A 21,881-nucleotide genomic window follows, 5' to 3' on the forward strand; every position below is an offset into this window, starting at 1 on the left:
CGCCTGCCCCCAAAGTTCCCTTTGTTATCTTCCTTTGTTAAACATATTTTTCACCATCAATTAGAACTCCAAGGGGAAACACGAATTATGTCTTAGCCCGGCCCACCTGACAACTCTGGTCCCCACCGCCCTGTCCCTGTCCCCAAAGGCACACTATCCACTGCAGGTGTCCTGACCGGCTCTCGATGCCCAACACACCCTGGGCTGCTTCCCGTCCCCCCCCGGCCTTTGCCCGTTCTGTTTCCCCAGCCTAGAGCTGCCTCGCTGCTTCACTCCCAGCCGCCAGTGTCTCCACTAGCAATTTCCCATCTCTTTTTCAGGAGCATCACTTCAGAATGGCCTGTCCTGAGAGTGACTCGCCCGGACAGCCTGGGCGACGCCCCTGTCAGGTTCCCAGTCTCCCTCACGGCTGATCGAGTGTGAGGGGTTTCACACTGGCCAGCTTCCCCTGGACGGGAGGCCCGGGGCCAGGCTTCACGCTCCTCTGCATCCTCAGCCTGGTCTCCTGCCGCCTACGGAGCTGAGCTCAAACATACTTGATCCAAACACGCAAAGAAAGCGCCCCACGAGGCGCTGATGTGTGAGCCACGTCCCAGCGACGCGTGAGACCCTGTGCCTGAGCGCTCTGGCTTCGTGGGGCTCCCGTAACCAACGACCATTAACTGGGTGGCTTAAAACAATGCAAGTGTATTCTCTCATTGTTCCAGAAGGCCAGACGTCTGAAATCGGCCTGTCTAGGCCCAAATGAAGGCGTGGGCTTAGTTCCCTCTGGAGGTTCCAGGGACAAGGGTCTGTTCCTGTCTCTTCTGGTGGCGGACGGCTTCCCTGGCTTGTGGCCTCATCATTCCAGTCTTGGCCAGTGGCCACACGGCCTCCTGCTCCTCTGTGTCAAATCTTCCTCCGCCTCCCTCTTGTAAGGACATTCAGGACTGCCTGACGCCCCTTCCCAAGATCCTTCATTAATCACAGCTTCAGAGACCTTCCACCTAAGGCAACGGTCACAGGCCCAGGGATTAGGACGCTGACATCTTCCGAGGGGACCACTTCTCAGCCTCCCACACAAACGAGGGTGCGTATTTTTTTTTTTTTTTTTTTTTTTGCCATTTCTTGGGCCGCTCCCACGGCATATGGAGGTTCCCAGGCGAGGGGTCTCATTGGAGCTGTAGCCACCGGCCTACGCCAGAGCCACAGCAACGCAGGATCCGAGCCAAGTCTGCAACCTACACCACAGCTCACGGCAACGCCGGATCGTTAACCCACTGAGCAAGGGCAGGGACTGAACCCGCAACCTCATGGTTCCTAGTCGGATTCGTTAACCACTGCGCCACGACGGGAACTCCGAGGGTGCATATTTTAAAATCACACCCCTCATACTTACATCGATTGCTGAGAAGTCAAGGCTCCGGCTCTCAAATTCACATCCTGGTGCATCTGTTCCTGACGGAGAAACAAACAGCATCATTTTACAAAGCATCTGTCTCAGAAAAGGACTCCCACCTTATCGGGGGCGGGTGGGAGGGGGACAGAGCATCAATTAAGAGTCAGAAGAGCCCTCGGAGGCTGAAAACATTTATTTTAAGAGGTCTCCATGCTTCCTGCTCGAAGGCAGAACTACATCGTATTTAAAAACCAAGCTCTCTTGGAGACACCTTGTGACATGTGATGACAATCTATAAACAATCACAAACATCAGGCGACAGAACTCCAGCACGACTGAAGGATTGAGCAAGCCGAGCCCTTCTCTGCTAAGTCTGCAAATGGCATTTTTTGGGAGAAAAACGTGAACAGGGAATGACAGCTGCTCTCGGGGGACCCTTGGCAGAGGTCTCAGGGCACAGTCTGTGTCGCCTTGGCAGTCACACGAGGACTGCCACTCCACACAGCTCCCTCGGAACCATCCACACCCACTCTGGTTTTCGACTGATTATTTTTATCTGCGGGAGCTCGACTGAGAACAATGCCAGGTGGAAACATAATAAGCGCACCAGGCGGGAGTAGAACTGCCTGTGGACCAACTTGGCCTGCTGCTTGTTTTTGTAAATAAAGTTTTATTGGCTCACAGCCTCGCCCATTCATTTGCATATTGTCTATGGCAGTTTTCCTGCTACAGCCATAGAATTTTTTTTTTTTTCTTTTTAGGACCGCGCCTGTGGCATATGGAGGCTTCCAGGCTAGGGGTCGAATCGGAGCTGTCGCCACCAGCCTAGGTCACAGCCACAGCAACACCAGATCCAAGCCTTGTCTGCGACCTACACCACAGCTCATGGCAATGCCGGATCCTTAACCCACTGAGCGAGGCCAGGGATCGAACCCGCAACCCGATGGTTACTAGTTGGGTTCATTTCCACTGCGCCACAGTAGGAACTCCTACAGCCAAAGAATTGAGTAGTTGCAACAGAGACCACAGGGTCCACAGAGAGTAAAGTATTTGCGATCTAGTGCTTTACAGGGGTTTGCAGATCCCTGCTCTGGATGAAGCTGGCGGGGGGGAGAATGGTGCCGAGGCCCCAGAGCAAAGAAGGAATGCTTACAGAACTTGCCACATGTCAGGCACTGAACACCAGCTCCCTGTGGCTTAATTCGCTTGATCTGCACCAGACCCTGTGCAGGGGGTGCTATTACAGCCCCACTCTCCAGATGAGGAAACCGAGGCACAGAACACTTTAGTGATTTGTGCAAAATGGCAGAGCCAGGATTTGAACCCCGATGGTTGGATGCTGAGCCCACTGGGAGACACGCTCAGCCAGGCCCAGGTGGAGTGAGAAGCGGTGAAGGGCAGAGCTGATGGGCTCGGCCGGGGTGCCGGTCAGCCCCTAGCGTGGGGAGTGCAGCAAGAGCTCAAGGCTGGACGGCGATGGGCCCTGAACCACTGATGAGGATGCCCTCTGCTGCCCGAGGTCATGTGACCCGTGGAGGAGAATGTGCCAAGAGCGGGGTGGCAGCCCAAGGCTGAACGTCAAACAGGTCCCTGGCGGGCACTGCGGTTGATAAGGCTTCCGATAAGGATGACAATGATGGCGAACAGGAAGTGGCCACGGTGAAGGCAGGGTAGCAGACAGTAAAAGGACTTCCCATCTCTGCCTTGGGCCTGCACCCCCAGAGGCACACTCTGAGACAAGGGTTTTAGTGCAAGGGTTATTTTTTAAGACCCCAGGAAACACTGGGGTGGGGGGAGTGGGAAGTGGGTCAGGAAGGGGAGAAAGCCAGTATTGGGGCGCCCTTACTGAGCTGGGGCCACTGCAGTCAACGGGGCGCAGTCCCATCAGGAGCCTCCAGGGGGCGTGCGGGACACACAGCAGCGTCTGACCGTGGAGGGTGCGGGGAGCAGCGGTACTTATCCGCCGTTCTTGCTGCTCCCTGTGCACTGGTTTAGGGATGCCCAGCGTGTTAGCTTCTGGCACATCTGGCAGGTTCAGGCGGGGCAATGCCGGGCCTGCAGTAGGACGCTGTTGGCACGTGCGGATGGTGGATGCTACAGAGACTTGAGCTCCCAGTGTAACCAGTATGCTCCCTGCAACACCAGCAGCCGGCAGCACCAGGGGCACATGGTGGAACGGCAGCCCACCCCGCTGGGTCAGAGCCTGCATTTTTAACAAGGCTCCGGGTGATCCCAGAACACATTCAGTTTGAGAAGCGGTGAGCCCCATAACTGCGGGTTCCTTCCCCCCTTCTAAGGATGCAAATGGTATCACTGCCCTAGCACCACCTGACTGCTCTCTGACATTCCAGTAGGAGGAAGTGAGATGCCTCCTCTTCAGTCAGGTACAAGGTGTGTCTTAACCCTGACAAAAGAGCTGAGGAGCCAGACTGTGATGCCAGCTGCTTTGTGTGGGGTGTGGCCCTCCCCACAGTGTCCCCACCCTGGCTTTACTGAGGTATAATGGACAAATTTAAAAACGTATATTCATGTTCCACCGGTGGTTCCAAAAAAACTCCCCCCCACCCCAGTGTCTATACTTAAATTGTTCAAAGCTGGTGATTGGATGTACACATACTTTATGAAGCAATTACCACCATCAGATTAGTTCACACGTCCATCACTTCACATAGTTACCATTTTCCGTGTGATGAGAGCATTTTAGACCTAGCCTCAGTGAATTTCAACACGCAATGGGGGAAGGCTAGTGTCTTTGTTTTTATTTTTTGCTTTTTAGGGCTGCACTCGCGGCATATGGAAGTTCCCAGGACAGGAGTCGAATCAGAGCTGCAGCTGCCTGCCTGCCTACACCACAGCCACAGCAACACGGGATCTGAGCCGCATCTGTGACCCACACCACAGCTCACAGCAACGCCGGAATCTTAACCCACTCAGTGAGGCCAGGGATCGAACCCGCTTCCTCATGGATACTAGTTGGGCTCATTACCGCTGAGCCACAATGGGAGCTTCCAGGATAATCTCTTTAATAAGTGCTATTGGGAAAACTGGATATCCACCTGGGAAAGAATGAAACGGGACCCGTATCTAACACCACACACAAAAATGAACCTGAAATGTTGTCCAGACTCTCCTATAAGACCTGAAACTGAAAAAAAAACTCCTAGGGGGGAAAAAAAACCACTGGTCTTAGCAATAGTTTCTTTGGCTGTGATACCAAAAGCACAGCAACAAAAGTGAAAATAAACAAGTGGGACTCCATCAAACTGAAACGCACAGTTCAGCAAGCAATCAGCCAAATGAAAAGGTAACCTCTGAAATGAGAGAAGAGACCTCGCAACTGTGTATGACAAGGAGGTAACATCCAAAATACACAAGGATGTGAATGCTGATGGCGGCTGGGACCAACGCCGAGGGCTTTCTGAACACGCCGTCTGCTATAAAACATACCACAGCCCCAGGCCTGGGAGGGGAAGCTGAAGGCACCCCCGACCCCCCCCCCCCCAACACCGGGCCAGGGCCCACTCACCGCACAACGCCTGCACCTTGTGCGCCGCCCGCCTCCGCAGGAAGGCTCGGTAAGCCTCGGAGCTCTGGTAGGCCTGCAGCTCTCGGATGTAGCGCTGCTTGTCCTCATCTGCCTCATAAACATACCTCTGGAAGAAGGAGCACAGTTATAATGTGGCCGGGGAGGGGGGTGGCTGCGGGGGGGGGGTCTTCTTGTTCACCTCTATGATGATCCCAAGAAGCTCTTGCCCCACTTCTATTTGCATACCTCCAGGGATGGGGACCTCACTACCTAACAGCAAGTTCATTCCTTGCTTGAATGATGCAGACTGCTGAAAACTTCCCTTCCAAGCAACTGGCTCTCCCTCCCTGTGGCTTTCACCATTCTGCCAGGTGTGGTCTGGTGATTGCAGAGAAGGGTAGCACGATCAGCCCCCTATCTTGAGGCACCTGACGCTTCTATTCAATTACTGCATGGGCAAACATCGGTGCTTAACTCTGTGCAGGGTTGGAGGTGGGTCACCAGGGATAAAGAGATGATTCAGACCCAGCCCCGAGCCACCTCATCTGCTGCTGTTTCCCTCCATCTGTGACGCTTGTCTCGACTTTCTCCCCGGGATCTGACTTCACAGAACATCTGCCTCTTTGAGACTCTCCCTCTGATGCCTCAGGTCAGCTTCGGCGCCCCCACATTGGGTAGGGGCTTCCTGGAGTCCCCCTGCCCCAGACATCCTCACTGTGGATTCTATGTGTCCACTTCGGGGGTCCTGACCCCCTAGACCTTGAAGGCGGGGACATGGATGGAGCTTTGGATCAGAGGTTCTGCCTCTTGCTGCCCCATAAGAACTTCCCTGGACTTTGTACTCGCCATGCTTATTTCAAAGCCAATTGCAGTTTTTGTCACAGCCACTCAGATTGGAACGTTAGCTTAAGCCATTGTAACAGGTGGGGACCAACCTCAACCATCCTCACCCAGCTTAACCACAGTAGTTTTGTTGTTTTTTTTTTTTTTTTCTTTCTTTCTTTTCTTCTTTTTTGGCCGCCAGGCGGCATATGGAGTTCCCAGGCCAGGGACCAGATCCAAGCTGCAGGGGCGACCCATGCCGCAGGGGCGACCCATGCCGCAGATGCAGCAATGCCAGATCCTCCACCCTCTGTTCCGGGCTGGGGATTGAACCCGCGTCTCAGTGATCCACAGATGCTGCTGATCCCATCGTGCCACAGTAGGAACTCCAACCACGGTAGTTTTGCTTTGATCTGTTTAACTTGTCAGCAGGTGTGTGGTAGGGAGCTTCCTCTCCACCCCTGATGGAAAGCGCCTGGTCCTGCCGGCTCCCCTGCACCGCCCCCCACCCCCACGCAGGAGGAGGGGCTTATCTGAGGGGTAGATTGGAAGCCAGAACCAGAGATGCTTGACTCAGCCCCTTCCCTCTCCTTCCTGGGGACCTGCTGGCTGGCAGAGAGCCAGGGCCCCAGTCTGCTCTTAGCCAGACTCAGAGGCCTGCCCAGCTCAGGATGGCCAGGGGTTGTTGGGCTTCCAACTGGCTACTCGGTCTATTTCCCGAGTGGCTGCAAACCTGAGTAGGAAGGAGAGGGTGTTATTAATGGATACCATGCCCCTGAATTAGGATTTCTCCGTGATAGCTATCTGCAATCAAGGGTTTTTTACAGCAAAAAAGCTGAAAGTGCAGAGGTTTTAAGTTCATCTTGGAGTTCCCGTTGTAGCTCAGTGGTAACAAACCCGACTAGTATCCCTGAGGATGCAGGTTCGATCCCTGGCCTCGATCAGTGGCTTACGGATCTGGCATTGCTGTGAGCTGTGGTGTAGTTTGCAGACATGGCTTGGATCCTGCATTGCTGTGGCTGTGGCGTAGGCTGGCCGCTATAGCTCTGATTCAACTCCTAGCCTGGAAACTTCCATATGCCGCCGGTGTATCCCTAAAAAGAAAAAAATTCATCTCAGAGTCTTTGCATGTGACCCAAAGAAACAGGACTCTAGAGGCAGCGGACTGCGCTGGGAAAAGTACGGGCTTTGGAGTCAGATATACTTAGAAGGAGTATGGGAGGGCTTCTTGGAGGAGGGGATGCTGGAGCAGGCATGACTTGATCGGTGTGACTGGAACGTGGTGGGGGAGGTGGCAGAGTGGACATGGGCCATGAATGCCGGGCCGAAAGGCATGCCTCTATCCCCCAAATTAGTTTCTTCCCCTTTGACCCCAGAAGAGACCTCCACAGGAGGTTAACAGGTGCTCTGTATATGAGGGGGGTCCACGGGGGAATTAGTTTGAGAGGGGCTCACGAAGTTGCTGATGAGATGCTCCTGCCCTACCATTTATCGTTCTATGCTTCCCTCCACACCTCGCTCCAGGAGCCCATGGATCTCACCTGAAAGACATTTTTTTTCTTCTTCTTCTTTTTTTTTTTTTTTTTTTGTCTTTTTGCCATTTCTAGGGCCGCTCCCGTGGCATATGGAGGTTCCCAGGCTAGGGGTCTAATCGGAGCTGTAGCCGCCGGCTTACACCACAACCACAGCCACAGCAATGCGGGATCCAGACTTCATCTGTGACCTACACCACAGCTCATGGCAACGCCGGATCTTCAACCCACTGAGCAACGCCAGGGATTGAACCCGCAACCTCATGATTCCTAGTCGGATTTGTTAACCACTGCGCCATGACGAGAACGCCTCTTTTTTTTTTTTTCCTTTATAGGGCCGCACTGGCGGCATATGGAGGTTCCCAGGCTAGGGGTCGAATCACAACTGTAGCTGCCGGCCTCCACCACAGCCACAGCAACGCCAGATCCAAGCCGCATCTGCGACCTACACCACGGCTTGTGGCAACGTCAGATCCTTAACCCACTGAGTGAGGCCAGGGATCAAATTCACATCCTCACGGATACTAGTCCGGTTCATAACCCACGGAGCCACAAAGGGAACTCCTGAAATACTTTTTAAGTAAACAAAATTATATTAAATGCTCCAAAAATTCCTGCAGAGGGAAAGGTCTATCTTACTAAAAATGTGTTGGATAATTTATCCACGTTTCATGAATTCGCCATTCTGCCTAACACAGTTTGGGAGGTGGCGGATGCCAAAGCCAGAGCTTAGTAACTGCTTTTAAGGGGTGCGGTGAGAGACACCTCATGTCTCCCTTCTGGAAAGTTCCCTCCAGATCCGGTGTGAAAAGATGGACCAGCAGGGGAGAGCCCCTCATCAAGGCTGCAGACAGTGGGCCCACTTCTGTCCTCACGCCACACGGAAAAGAACTTACCTGCTTCTTCTCCTGAGACAATTGTGCCCACTGAGTGGCCAGCATCTTCGTGATTTCCGTGAAAGGCAGGTCTGGGTGCCTGGCCCTCAGCTGGCTCCTCTGCTCATTCAGGAAGATCACGTACCTGCACCAGGAACGGAACAGACACGACAGCGCTGAGCTACCCGCTGGGAGGGGCCTGCTGCACTGATTTCCACTTTGTTTTTTTAATAAAAATAGTCAGGGGTTTGCCATATTTTTTCCTTCGCTTTCTTTCTTTTTTTTTTTTTTTTTTTTTTTGCTTTTTGGGGCCATACCCACAGTATATGGAGGTTCCCAGGCTAGTGGTCGAATTGCAGCTGCAGCCGCCAGCCTCCACCACAGCCACAGCGATGTGGGATCTGAGCCGGGTCTGCGACCTACACCACACAGCTTGTGGTGATGCCGGATTCCTGACCTACTGAGCAAGGCCAGGGATCGAACTCGCATCCGCATGGATACTAGTTGGATCCATTTCCGCTGAGCCATGATGGGAACTCCTATTTTTTCAGCCTAACCAGTGGAATGAGGTTAACTGAAGAGGAAGGTACTCACTGGCTGGCTTATCCAGAGAGTAACGGAAGCCCTAAGAGGGACCCCGCTACGGGAGGCGCCTGAAGACGGGGTGGACAGCGCACTTAACCTGCCCGAGCCTCAGTGTCCCCCTCTGTGTAATGGACATGACACCACCTGCTCACAGGGTTGTTGTGCAGCCCAAGGGCTCCAGGTACAGGGCCTCCCGCCCTCCTGACAAGGATGCAGGTTGCAGGAGAGGAAGAAAGGCTGCGGGCGTTAGAGACACGCCCGTCTTCAGACCAAAGGCCTTGTCCGCGGAATCGCAGGAAAACTGACCCTTAGAACCTGAGCATAACGAGACAAGTGGACCCAGCTTCCAGAGGAGTGAGGTGACTTTCCGAGCAGTGGGAAGCGACTAGCCTGGGGCCTCTCTTCTGTAGAAGCCGGGAGCCAGGGAACAAGAGACAGGCCTTGGGGCACTTGGACGCCTGACCCACTGGCCCCACAGCCACCCCTCTCCTGTCTGGGACTCAAGCCTGGTTCTCCTTTGAGCACCAGAACCTTACTCCCGCTTAAAGAACCCCCTCCCTGCCGCGGTTTGAAGCCCCCTCACAATCAAGGGCCCTGAAAAACAGACGAAGGCTGAGATGGGGTCAAGGCCATGCACAGCACACAGCACGGGCCACATGGTGAGCCCAAAACGTCACCTTGACGCCGGTCAGGTGACCTCCCCATCTTACCCTGTCGTAGGAGCACGGGGAACAGGAAGATCCCTGGGTGGTTTCCTCTTCTTGCCTTTCGGCCAGCCCCCTCTCTTTTTCTGAAAGAGAAACAGCAGAGGGAAGCCTCAGGCCTGGCCTTGACGATTCTGCATATTCGCTCTCCGTCTGCAGTAAGGCAACAGGCTAAAGACTAAACAGACGTGGCCTCCGACCTCCCGGCCGCTGTGCACAGTAGCAGTGACTGAGCCCTGCCGATGAGGGAACCGAGGCTTGGAGGGACGCGGTGACGGCCCTGGTGTCACCAGCAGATGCAGGAGGGAAGGGGAGGGGGAGGGGGCCAGGCCTCAGCACTGGGGGCAGGGCCTTCCCATCTGAGCTTGATGGGAGCTAAGCCTGGGTCCCCATCTCCGCTCGGCCACTGACCTGTCACATGGCCTCAGGCCCATGGGTGACACCCCTGTGCCTCCATTTCCCTGTAAAGCCGGGACCAAAGAGTCCAAACCTCACGGATTGTAGGAGGATTAAATGCAGAAATAGCCATGTGGTTCTTAGAACAGAGCCAGGTGCTCCGTGGGGATCAAATGCAGACCCCCTTGTGTGGCACTGGCGGGGAGACCCCAGCTGTGGCTCACTCTCTCATTCGCTGCCTTTCTTGGCTCATCAACAGTGCACGTGCTCTGGCAGCCATCAGGACCCTGTGCTATGCTCAGAGGTTAGAGGGCTGAAGAAGATGCAGGCCTGGCCCTCAAGCAGACCAGTCTGATGGAGGAGGTCTGATGCATACATAAAAAGTGGAAACGTGGAGTTCCCACTGTGGCCAGTGGGTTAAGGACCAGAGGTTGTCTTTGTGAGGATGCAGATTTGATCCCTGGCCTTGCTCAGTGAGTGGGTTAAGGATCTGGCGTTGTTGTGGCTGTGGTGTAGGCCGGCAGCTGTAGCTCTGATTTGACCCCTAGCCTGGGTACCTCCATATGCTGCAGGTGCAGCCCTAAGAAGCAAAAACAAAAAACAGAAAACAAACAAAAAAAGGGCAACCCCCCCCAACAAACAAATAAAAAATCCTCCCAGACAAACCAACCAACCTCTGTTTCAACTGTTTCAGTTTCCAGTTTTCAGAACTCCCTCCCAGACACGCCCATTTCCGCCTTCCCAGGGGCCGGGAGCTAAAAGGGGGTCAGGAGCCCAGCGGGCTGGCTGGTGGGGAGGACCTGGCACTGCCACAGCCTGGCCACCCGTGCTGGGGACCAAAGGACAGAGGCAGTCAGGGCAGCGCCTGGCACGGGACTTAAGGAACAGGAGGATGGAGATGGGGCCAGGCAGAGGCAAAGAGCCAGACTAGTAGAAACAGCACGTGTTGGAGAGAGGATGCTGGCAAGTAAGGTGCCAGGCGTGCATCCTACATGACGCTGCCTGAAAGGGAAGCACAAGTCTTTCAGGACCCTGGAGAGCTCCCGGCTCCCGCGATTGGCTCTGAGCCCCTGAGATAAAAGCGGAAACCATTTCCAGGGTCCAGTCCACCAGGAGCTTTCCAACACACGTTCCTGAAATCGAGTCTCACGTTCCCCACTAAGAGGAAATATTTTAATCATCCCGCACTACAGGAAGATGCTCAGAAAGAGGACTTGGCCATTGAGGGGTGGTGCCAAGCCGAGAGCCGGAGCACACTGAGGGGGACCCCACCGCTGCCTCGAGCCACGTGGGACGTGCCCCAGGTCACCTCTGCTCTGCTTCGCTGCAGCCGCCTCCTGTCTTCCTGCCCAGCTCCTCCGTGTGTTTTTAACTGGAGGGAACATTTTAATACATTTATTGTACTTCCCCATATTCTAGCTTTCTGAGTCAAAATTCCAAAGAAATGTGCTTATGATTCTCCTGCTATCCCTGGCCCTTTGTCTCGGCTTCTTTATTAAAAGAAAATCCTCCCTGAGCGCTTCCTGCGTTTGCCCAGAAACCATAGTTACTGAGACAAAGGCACTTGGGATGGCTGCAGGGATGTTCTCTCGGAAGCTTTTTGTTCTCGCTGAATCTCTCGCGCAGGCTTTACACCAAATTGACTCTGCCCCCAATAGAGCCACGTACACAGCGAGCTGATCATTAGTACAGGGTGTTACTACTCAGAGAACATTTCCCACACACTCAAGTCCATCAGTTTAGAAGGAAAAGCAGAGGTAGAACACGACTGAGCAAGGAAAGACAGATTACAAGAAAGGGCAGTCGCCAGAGGAGCAGAAAATCAACTGACTGGCAAAATTCAAGGGGAAAAAAAATCCCTTTCTAGGAGTTTCCATCATGGCTCAGCGGTTAACAAATCTGACAAGCATCCATGAGGATGCAGGTTCCATCCCTGGCCTCGCTCAGTGGGTTAAGGATCTGGTGTTGCGGTGAGCTGTGGTGTGGGTTGTAGATGCGGCTCGGATCCTGCATGGCTGTGGCTGTGGTGTAGGCTGGAAGCTTCAACTACTATTGGACCCCTAGCCTGGGAACCTCCATATGCTACAGGTGCAGCCCTAAAAAGAAAAAACAATCCATTTCTATAGGATTCTTGACTAGCACTGATCTTTCACGTTCAGATTGCAACAGACAGTGAATTCTGGATATTTAGCTTTATACACGGAACTTTCTTTTACGAAGAAGATGCCCACTGGAGGTCCGCAAGGTGTAGCAGAGGGCATGGGGCACATGGGTGACAGATATGGGCTTACTCCCTGGCTCGGACACACTGTGAGTCTGAGCCCCCCTCACCCCTGCGGCCCCTAACTGTGACACAAGAAAGGGCAGCCCTGGCTGGGTGAGCTGATGTCTATAAGCGGCCAGGTCTCAAGGTACCTACGTCCCTTCTCTTTATCAGGAAGGGAAAAACACTCCAGAACATACCAACGAACGGGATTCTACAGGCGATGGAGCAGGTCTCAAGGAGAAAAACATTTTAGTTTATGCAGAGTCGCATCCATCATTTGGGAAGCAGACCCAAGTTGGGATGATGAGATGGTCAGGTTAGCAAAGTCCAGGTCCTGGCTATTTTCACAGGGACAGAAGCTTTGCTGAGGGGCAGGCAGGGCCCCACCCCCACTGCATTCCAACAATGAGGCTGCTTATTATAAGATGCCGTCTGTATCACTTGTTCTAAATACCATGAGAACGGTCACATGGTTAAAGGCTGGCCTCTCACCTTTAGGTATCATGGTCCTGACTTAAAAATCCTGGTTTGGGAGTTCCTGTCGTGGTGCAACAGAAACCAATCTGACTAGGAACCATGAGGTTGAGGGTTTGATCTCTGGCCTCGCTCAGGGGGTTAAGGATCCGGCGTTGCGGTGAGCTGTGGTGTAGGTCACAGACATGGCTCGGATCTGGCGTTGCTGTGGCTGTGGTGTAGGCCGGCAGCTGTAGCTCCAATGAGACCCCTAGCCTAGGAACCTCCATATGCTGCAAGTGTGGCCCTAAAAAGCAAAAAAAAATAATAATAATAATAATCTGGTTTATTTCTGAAATAAACCAGCACGGCAAAAGGAATACTTTTCTGTTTTATTGTTTTGTTTTTTTTTTAATGAGGACTATTGGATATCAGGGCACCCCCCCGCCTTGTTTCTCATCTCAGCTTCAACCAGGTTTGCAGATTAGACGCCAAAGGGAGTGTTTAGGATTCTGAGCGCAGTGAAGGATGGCAGTTAAGGTGTGAAGTCCAGACTCGAGTCCCAGGGAGCCCACATACTGGCTCTGAAACCTCAAGCCCCCTCACTTCTCTGCGCCTCAGTGTCCTCCTCTGTGCAAGGGGGACGCCAGCTCCGACCCCACCAATTGCAAAGAGTAAATGAGCTGGGACAGGTGCCAGGGTTCTGAAACCCCTTAGGGTAGTTGTCATTGTCACTGAGGTCGGCCCTCCTGCATTCTAATCCTGCCCCCCTGCTTGGCACACCTGTTACCTCGGGACCGTCAGTAGACCTTTCTGTGCCCATCGCCACCTGACAAGCAGGGCTGGCTTGTTCAGAAGGTCACTGGGAAAGATCTGTACAAAGGAAGGTGCTGCCATGACTTGGGATGCAGCCTTGGCTCTAAGAAATGAAAAGCTCCCGAGTTAAGCCGATCCTACATTTCTCTGTGAGCGTGGCTGACACTGCCAGTCATCTTGCCAGTAGCCATTCTGCATTTCTTCATTGGGAACTGAACTCTGATTTTCAGCTGGGCAAGGCCACCTGGAATAAATGTTTCTCAGCCTCCTTTGTCACCAGGTGAGGCCACGGAACTAAGGGCTGGTGATTAAACGTAAACTGAAGTATGGTATGCAACTTCTGGAACATATTCATTTTTTAGCCTGTTCCTCCTTCCTGCTGGTTAGAATTCAGACATAAGGGCTGGTGCTTCAGCAGCCACGTTGGACCATGAGGCATCATGCCTAGGTGGAAGAAGCAGCATGCTGAGTAAGATGGAAGAAGTCTGGTTCCCTGCTGATTGTCATAACTCCATACTAGCTCTGAACCACCCACCTTCAGACATATTTCACATGAGAATGAAACTTCTATTTTGTCTAAACTACTATTATTTGGGAAATTTGGGGTTACGTGCAGCTGAGTCTGATCCTACCTGATGCAGAGGGTTACTGCTTCTTTTTGGTGTTTCTCAGCAGACCTGGTCACCACTCATTGCACTTTTACAGTAATAATGGAAAAACGAAAGAACTTCTGTTTGCACCTATGTCACAGACCAGACTCTTGGGTAAGTGAGTGTTATTCAGTCTTCCGAAATTCGTTAAAAGAGGCAGTGTTTTCCCCATTTTACCAAGTACAAAGTGTCAGCTAGAAGGTGGCAAGGCTGGGATTCCAGCACCCATCTCTCTGCCCGCAAAGCCCCCCTTCTCCCCACAAAGCTGTCGCTCTACTCCCCCCTGCCGCTTTTCCCACGCAGAGGATGGCCCAGGGTCATCCCCCAGCTCAGCCCTGCTCGCCTCGCCCCAGAACCTTCAGCAGAAATCCCATTTCCTGGAAAAGCTAGGCTCAGGAGCCAAATTCTCTGAGCTCAAACCTGCTCTGCCATTTACTGGGTGATCCTGGGCAAGTTCCTTGACTTCTCTGTGCCTCTCAGGGTTGAAGGGAGAGGGTTTGAAGAAACGATGCTCAAGAGTGCCAGCCCAAGGCTGGGAGCACAGAACATGCCAAACACATGGCTGTTATCACACATGCCACAAGGCTAAAGAAGCACAGGGACACCCCCTCGCCCCCAACCCCTGACCCAGCCTGGACCACACTTGCCTTTGGCTCCTCCGAGTCCTGTTCCTTCAGGTGCCCCGGGTCGGCCAGCGCAATGTGCCCTGTGGGCAGAGACACCAGGTCCCGGCGGTGGGTCTGGATCACGGAGCTCCCGGGTAGCAGGCTGCCTGTCCCATGTGGAGGTGGGAGAAGGAATTCTGTGGATAGTAAACCAGCAAGAAACAGCAGCGTAAGGTCAGAGATGTGGACATCACCACCATCCCGAGGGTGGGCCAGCGGCCAGCGCAGGCACTCTTCGATGTGACATTTGCATTCTGCATTTGCATTTGCATTTTGCATTTGCATTTGCATTTTGCATTTTGCAAATGTCCACGGGTGACAGCCAGTGCCTGAAACTGATGGTCACTTCCCCGGGACGATGATAACGACACAGCGGAGGTGGTTCACAGAAAGAAGTCCCTCTCTGAAGCTGGCCTGGCCCCTCGCCCAGTGCAGCATCTCAGTTAGAAGCATGGGCTCTGGACCCAGACGGCCGGGGTTCGGGCCCCAGCTCCCTTGAGTGAGTTTCGCATCACCAGCAACACACTTCACCTGCATGTGGCTGCCTCTTCACACGTTAGGGCAAACTGCAGACCAATCTCACAGAGCTGTTGCAAGACCTATACATGGGGATCCACTGTAAGCGCTGGGCACGGCAGAGGGCAGCGCACGGAACAGACGGATGCCCAGTCCCCCTGGAATGTACATGCTGAGGGTTGGGGATGAGGCCAAAGCTCATCGATTCCTTAGCAAACCACCCTTAGTAGGTTCTCAGTGGTGTCACTGTTATCTTAGTAGCATTTAAAATTGTTCGGGGAGTTCCCATCATGGTGCAGTGGAAATGAATCTGACTGGGACCCCCGTTCGATCCCTGGCCTTGCTCAGCGGGTTAAGGATCCGGCGTTGCCGTGAGCTATGGCGAAGGTCACAGACATGGCTTGGATCCTGAGTTGTTGTGGCTGTGGTGTAGGCCGGCAGCTACAGCTCCGATTGGACCCCTCGCCTAGGAACGTCCACAGGCTGTGGGTGCGGCTCTGAAAAGACCAAAAATAAAAAATAAAACAAAATGGTTGCCTTTACCGAAATCTATCCTTTGAGGATGTTGAGACTGTTGACGGTGGTCCAGTTGCCCCCTGACCCCCATGAATGAGCAGGGTGGTAATTACAATCCCGTGTACAGCTGGGAGGGAGGTGGGCTGGGAGACCGCGCAGCTTAGATCTATTAGATGCAGGCACGACCTACACACACACACACACACACACACGGACCGGTGTAGATGGGGAAGCAGAGGTGCAGGGAAGCAGAGTGATGCCAGAGAGAAGCCTAGAATCACACAGGTGGGAAAGGCCAAGTAAGGCCGTGAACCCAGGTCTCCTGGCTGCCAGCTCAGGGGTCTGTGCTCCTTCTCCAACCGGCCCCCGCTCTGGTTCCTCACTCGGAGGAGAGGGTAACAGCTGTCAAGTTCCCATCCTCCAGTGCCACCCCATCAGCGTCCCGGGAAGTATTATTTAACAAGCGCCCTTCAGGAAACTCCCCCTGCCAAACAGTGCAGACACGCACTTGTCTGCAAGTGAGAACAGACAGCAAGGAAGCCACCGACTTTGCTCTCCGGCTCCTGGAGAGAGGAGATGTGGCAAATGGTGATGACAAAAGCCAGCGTTCTGGAAGGCTCCCTGGCTGTTTCCACACAGCCAAGCCGAGTCCAGACCTAGTCATCCATCACTAGGACCCACTCACTTTTTTTTTTTAAATGGTATTTTGGTTTTGAATCCTAACTCATGGGTGCGGCTGAGAAGGGGAGGGGTACCCACGGGCGATGGCAAAAGGTAGACGACACCCCTCCCTGGTCCCCCAGCACCCAGTCCCCTCCCGGGAGGCGACCAGTGAGGGGGCCCCTTGCACGCCCTCCAGAGCTGGTCTGTGCATCTGCAAACACTCCTGGCCCCTACACAATGGCAACCTAGTTGTGCTGCACTTAATTTATGTCTTTTATCTTTTTTCTTTTTCTTTTTTTTTTTTTTTTTTTTTGCCTTTTCTAGGGCCGCACCCGCGGCATATGGAGGTTTGCAGGCTAGGGGTCTAATCGGAGCTACAGCTGCCAGCCTACACCACAGCCACAGCAACGTGGGATCCGAGCCACATCTGCGACCTACACCACAGCTCACGGCAATGCTGGATCCTTAACCCACTGAGCGAGGCCAGGTATCGAACCCCAAACCGCATGGTTCCTAGTTGGATTCATTAACCACTGAGCCACGACCGGAACTCCCTTAATTTACGTCTTTCACTGACTATGACTTTGATTTCTTTGTGCACCAGCCCATTGAGAGTCGCTGCATTTTCTAGTGGGGGCATTGAATCCCACTGTGCGGGTGGCCGTGGTGCAGTTAGTAGCACCTGGTAACAGGTGCAGGTCATTCCTGGTCTTGCACACGTAGCATCTCATGCGTGCAGTGGGCTCTGCAGAGATCGGGTTGCCGGGTCAAAGGGCATGTGTGCATGTAATTCAGATGGATTCTGGTGGGCACATACCCCTCCATGGGGACTACACCCATTTTCTGCCCACCCACCAGCAGTGTCAGGCCCGCCTTCCTCCCAGGGGTCCCTGCCTCTGGGCCCTCAGGCGAGAGTCCCACTTCCTCCCTCTCTGCTCACAACCCTCTATGGCTCCCGCTGACTCGGGCACCAAGTCCGGGCCCCCTAGTCTGGAATTTGAAATCCCAGGGGACCGGGCCCTAATGTCCCAGCCAGCCTCACCCTCCAAAAGGTGATGGTCCACACAGACGACAATCCGATCCTTTACACTGATTATCCCATTAAATCTTCAGCATGACTCTGATCGCCACGGTGATACCCACAGGTGGAGAAAGAAGGTAAGACAGGCCGGTGACCCCCCCAAGTGTCCGCAGCAGAGCAGGGCAGGCGGGACTGGGGTGGCCAACTCCTTCCAGCTCCCCGGCCACCTCACTGACAAGAGGACTCCCATCCAGAGCAGCCCAGCTGCAGATGCCCTCGTCCATCTGGACCCAGCCCCCAATTTTTCCTGCCTTGTCCTCCCCCCACCCCCGCCCTTTTCCAAGGTCCAGGTGCAGCAGGGAGAAGCCAATTCGGGGCGCAGCTCTCAGTTGATTCATGCCTCCAGTGAACAGACATGAAGGCCAGGGTCAGAGTGCCAGGCTGCACTGAAACAGCAGTGGCTGCCAATGCAGCCAGCAGGGAGCTCCAGGCCAACACCCACAAAGTCTTAGTTCTCTGAAGGGCAAAAGCCATGGCGACTGCTTTGCCTAGTATTTTTATTTTTTTTATTTTTAGGGCCGCACCGGCTTCCCAGGGTAGGGGTCGAATCCGTGCTACAGCTGCCAGCCTACACCACAGCCACAGCTATGCGGGATCCGTGCCATGTCTGCAACCTACACCACAGCTCACGGCAATGCCAGATCCTTAACCCACCGAGCAAGGCCAGGGATTGAACCCACATCCTCATGGATCCTAGTCAGATTTGTTTCCGCTGCACCACAACAGGACCTATGTGTGCTTTTCATTATGAGTAAACTCTGGGGGCTCTGGAATGTTCTAGGACTTGCTCAAGATCCAAGATACAAGTGCTGCCTGCCCTGGCCTCCTCACCGACTGGACAGTGCAGTGGTCACTCCTATACATCAGCTAGAAAGCCTGGCCTCAGAGCCAGCTCTGCCACTTACTAGCCACATCAGATCTTATTCCTCAGTTTTGTCAGCTGTAAGATGGGGCTTCTAAGAGGTGGCATGGCACCCAGAGAGCAGGCTAGAGCCAAGAACTGCTGATATTCCACTGCCTTCAAAGTCTGTGTGGGAACTAGAAGCAGTCTTTGAGTTCAAATTTAGGCCGGAATGCCCTGAAGTGACAGAAACACATGAGCCAGGAGCAAATGACAAGACTGTCACTAAATTATCATACGAGGTCAGTACAAAGAATTTTCTGGATGAGGGAAGGTTCTGGACAGAGACGTGAATCTTTCTGTCATCAATGTCAACATTTGCATCCTTGAGGCAGAAGCTCTGACAGCCACCGCCCTGGGCTCAAATCCTGCTCACTTGCCTAACCACCTGTGGGACCGCGATCAAGTCACAATATGCCTTGTTTCTCACTGGGCAGCACAGTCCTGGATCCCAGGTCGCCAGGGCGCCAGGCAGGTGAATATAGGTTCGCTGAGCCGAGCGAGGCCCGGGCGCCGCACAACGCAGCAGCTCTTATGACCAGAGTTGCCCGCTGCCCGCGCAGGCGTCCACCCCCAGCAGCGGCTGGTGACAGCGGAGGCTAGTGACCGTGACGGCGAGGCCTGGATCACAGGCCAGCTTGGGAGCTCGGGCCGCACCTCCTTCAGCTCTGGCGGCCGCGGACCGCGCCACACCCGCTCACGGGCCTTGCGGGTGCGGGGACGGCCGGGGACGGACAGACACCTGCCCCAAAGGACGCGGGGGAGCGGACCGGGCCTAAGGCAGGCTCAAGTCACGTGTCAGGGCCTGGGCACCGCCCCGGGGCATCCACACTCGTGCCGCGGGGCTGGGCTGCACCTGGACTTGCCCACCTCGTCCTGGGACGACCCTCCCCCCGACACACACACACTCCCGGGGAGCGGGACACGCGTGACAGAGGAGAAGGGCCACAAGTCCAGCCACTGACCCGCAGCCTGGCCGTTGTCCTGCTGCATGTCGCTGGCCCGGCCGGGCTGCCGCCCTGCGCCCGCCGCTCTTGCTTGGCCCACCCGGTGCGCGGGCTCAGCGCCCGCACCTCCGCCAGGCGCCCTCTGCTCGGTTTCTGCCCTGCCCCGCGCGCCGTGGGCGGGCCCTCTAGAGCGCCGCTCCGTGCGACGCTGTGGGTCCCCGGGGCGCGGGCTTTGTCCGCCCTGGACTGCATGGCGCCGCCGGGATGTGGGCGGGCGTGCGGGGCGAGAGTCCCGGCAGATCTGGGTGCTCCGGGCTCCAGGGTTTCCGAGTAGCCGGGGACTGGGCGGGGCCAAAGCGGGAGGGGCGGGGGAGTGGGCGGGGCGGAGGACAGGGCAGCCCCTCCCCGCATCCGCGCACCCGCTTTTGGCGCGGTGGGCCCCTCCACCCACCCCCTGAGTTATGTAAGTGCCCCTATTTATACGTCTCTTTATTTTCAAACCACACAGGAATACAGAATACACAGCACTGTGGCAAAATTAGAAAATTCAGGGCAGCCAGCCCTTCTGGAATCCCACACCTCAAAGCCAACCACCTGTTAACCCATCGGAGTGCCTCTTTTATTAAAATAAAAAAATTCAAAATACACTTTCAAAGATAATTCTAAACATTTAGAGATAATCTCGAGCTCAAGCCCTCCCTCCAATGGCAACACTTTGATGTTCGCACATCTCCTTCTGGTTTGTGACAGGTGACCCAAAGGCTGTCACAGGCTTTGCATACACACGAGGTTCCCTTAGAAAGCCAGGCTCTTTGGGATCACAATAGCAGGCTCAGCTAGATAGCTCAACTGGAACTTCCTCTCAGATCAAAGTACTGAGATGGGGGATTATTTACAATGAACTTAAAATGCCCTGCTGAAGTCACGGGAAAATCAAAGCAGCTACCCAAGGACCGTGTCTCCTACACAAAAATGAATAATCAGTCCAAACCAGAGTGGGTATTAGCATAGAGCTCTGAGCTTCCCTGGGTACAACCACCTGCAGTCTGAACTTCCGGTTTAAGGGACTCGTGCAGGTGCAGTGGACCAATGAAAAAGTCTGCTCCTATCTGCTGCCTCTGGGTGGAAAAGCCACCGATGATGTACATAAATAGCCTCTCCTGAGAATTTCTAGCCAGAGGACTGTTCCCATGTGTGTCTGAGGTTCAAATTTGCACTTCCCCCAAGGAAAACTCACCCAGCGAACTAAACTGAAATAGCTGCAGGTTAGTGGCGCCCCCTGGAGCCCAGAAGAAGCAGGTGCAAATACTCTCTGGAGAAAAAGCATCTTCTATCCAGGCCTATCCCCATAGACCATGTTGGAGCTCATACTAAAAATTACCACAGGCATGAAGAAATAACGCAATATGAGTGAGAGTCTGCAGAGTAGCAGTAATTTAGATCCGCAAGTATTTCTGATAGTAAACACATAATTCATAGACTAAAATTAATCATGTATAAACAGAAAATGTTAAAAGAAATAAAAATGGAATAAAAAAGGTTCAAAGAACAAAAGTCAAACAAAATGACCAGCAACATTTGAAAAAAGAACCAAGTAAAACATCTTGAAATAAGAAAATAATCACAGAAATAAAAACCTCAATTGATGGGAAATATAGCAGACTGATCATCGGAAGAGAAGATTCTTTAACTGAAGAACAGATCTGAGAATATTACCCAAATGCAACTCAAAGTGACAAGGAAATGACAAACAGGAGAGAGGGGTTTGGAGACCCACATGACAGAATATGAAAGTCTAACGCCTGTCTAGCTGGAGTTCTACGAGATGAAAATAGAGAAACTGAATGAGAAGCAATACTTAGATGGTGGCTGGGAATTTTTCACAATGGTTCAAAGTTGCCAGATTTTGGATCTAGGAAAAACAATGTATGGTAAGCAGCACAAATAAAAGGAATCACACATGTCAGATGAAAAAAGAAGACATCAAAGATAAAACAGAGAAATAAGCGGAAAAGGAGACAGAGATATAACAAAAATCCAAATTCATATTTCATCAATTCTGAGGTGTATATTTTCTCATCATTTAACATGTATCCATTGGGACCAATCTTATTGATGGCATCCTCAATTCTAACTGACTAATTGGCAGAGTATTTATTTCTTAACTGGGAATAAGACAATGGTGGGAATATGTACATATATCTGCACCCACAGCATATGTAAGTTCCCAGGCTAGGGGGTGAATTGGAGCTGCAGCTGCTGGCCTACACCACAGACACAGCATCACCAGATACAAGCCTTGTCTGTAACCTACATCACAGTTCATGGCAACACTGGATTCCCCAACCCACTGAGTGAGGCCAGGGATGGAACCCTCATCCTCACAGATACTAAGTGGATTCGTTTCCACTGTGCCACAATGGGAACTCCCAAGGTGGATCTTATATTCAACGATGTCTTAGCGTGAGTGAAATGAGGTAGACTGGCCACCGATACGTCAACAGCAGCAGTGGAAACCCAAAGGCAGAGGCATGGTATATTCAAGGTATTGAGAGAAAATAAAAATAAAACCAGAGCATTGAGACGGCT

At 53.3% G+C, this 21,881-nt stretch overlaps 1 protein-coding gene across 2 annotated transcripts in view; it reads right to left on the reverse strand.

Annotated features, from left to right (window-relative positions):
• LOC102165510 (uncharacterized) overlaps positions 1-21,881 on the reverse strand; it is a 60,247-nt gene that overhangs the window by 14,645 nt on the left and 23,721 nt on the right. Inside the window, exons 1-6 of one of the 2 annotated variants that reach the window (XM_021100809.2) lie at positions 19,311-19,578; positions 14,651-14,805; positions 9,429-9,508; positions 8,155-8,278; positions 4,905-5,031; positions 1,379-1,437 (exon numbers count right to left, since the gene is read on the reverse strand). In XM_021100809.2, the coding sequence (XP_020956468.2) occupies positions 1,379-1,437; positions 4,905-5,031; positions 8,155-8,278; positions 9,429-9,508; positions 14,651-14,805; positions 19,311-19,338 (573 nt within the window). In that variant the 5' untranslated portion in view covers positions 19,339-19,578. Of the gene's footprint in view, positions 1-1,378; positions 1,438-4,904; positions 5,032-8,154; positions 8,279-9,428; positions 9,509-14,650; positions 14,806-19,310; positions 19,579-21,881 lie in introns of those variants that run through there. The other variant, XM_084971547.1, reaches the window with a different exon arrangement.

This window comes from Sus scrofa, chromosome 8, assembly GCF_054392235.1.
Source record: "Sus scrofa isolate SSC_HxYL_T2T_F1_AM1 chromosome 8, Sscrofa_HxYL_maternal_Yorkshire_Landrace_v2.0, whole genome shotgun sequence".
NCBI classification, from domain to species: Eukaryota; Metazoa; Chordata; class Mammalia; order Artiodactyla; family Suidae; genus Sus; species Sus scrofa.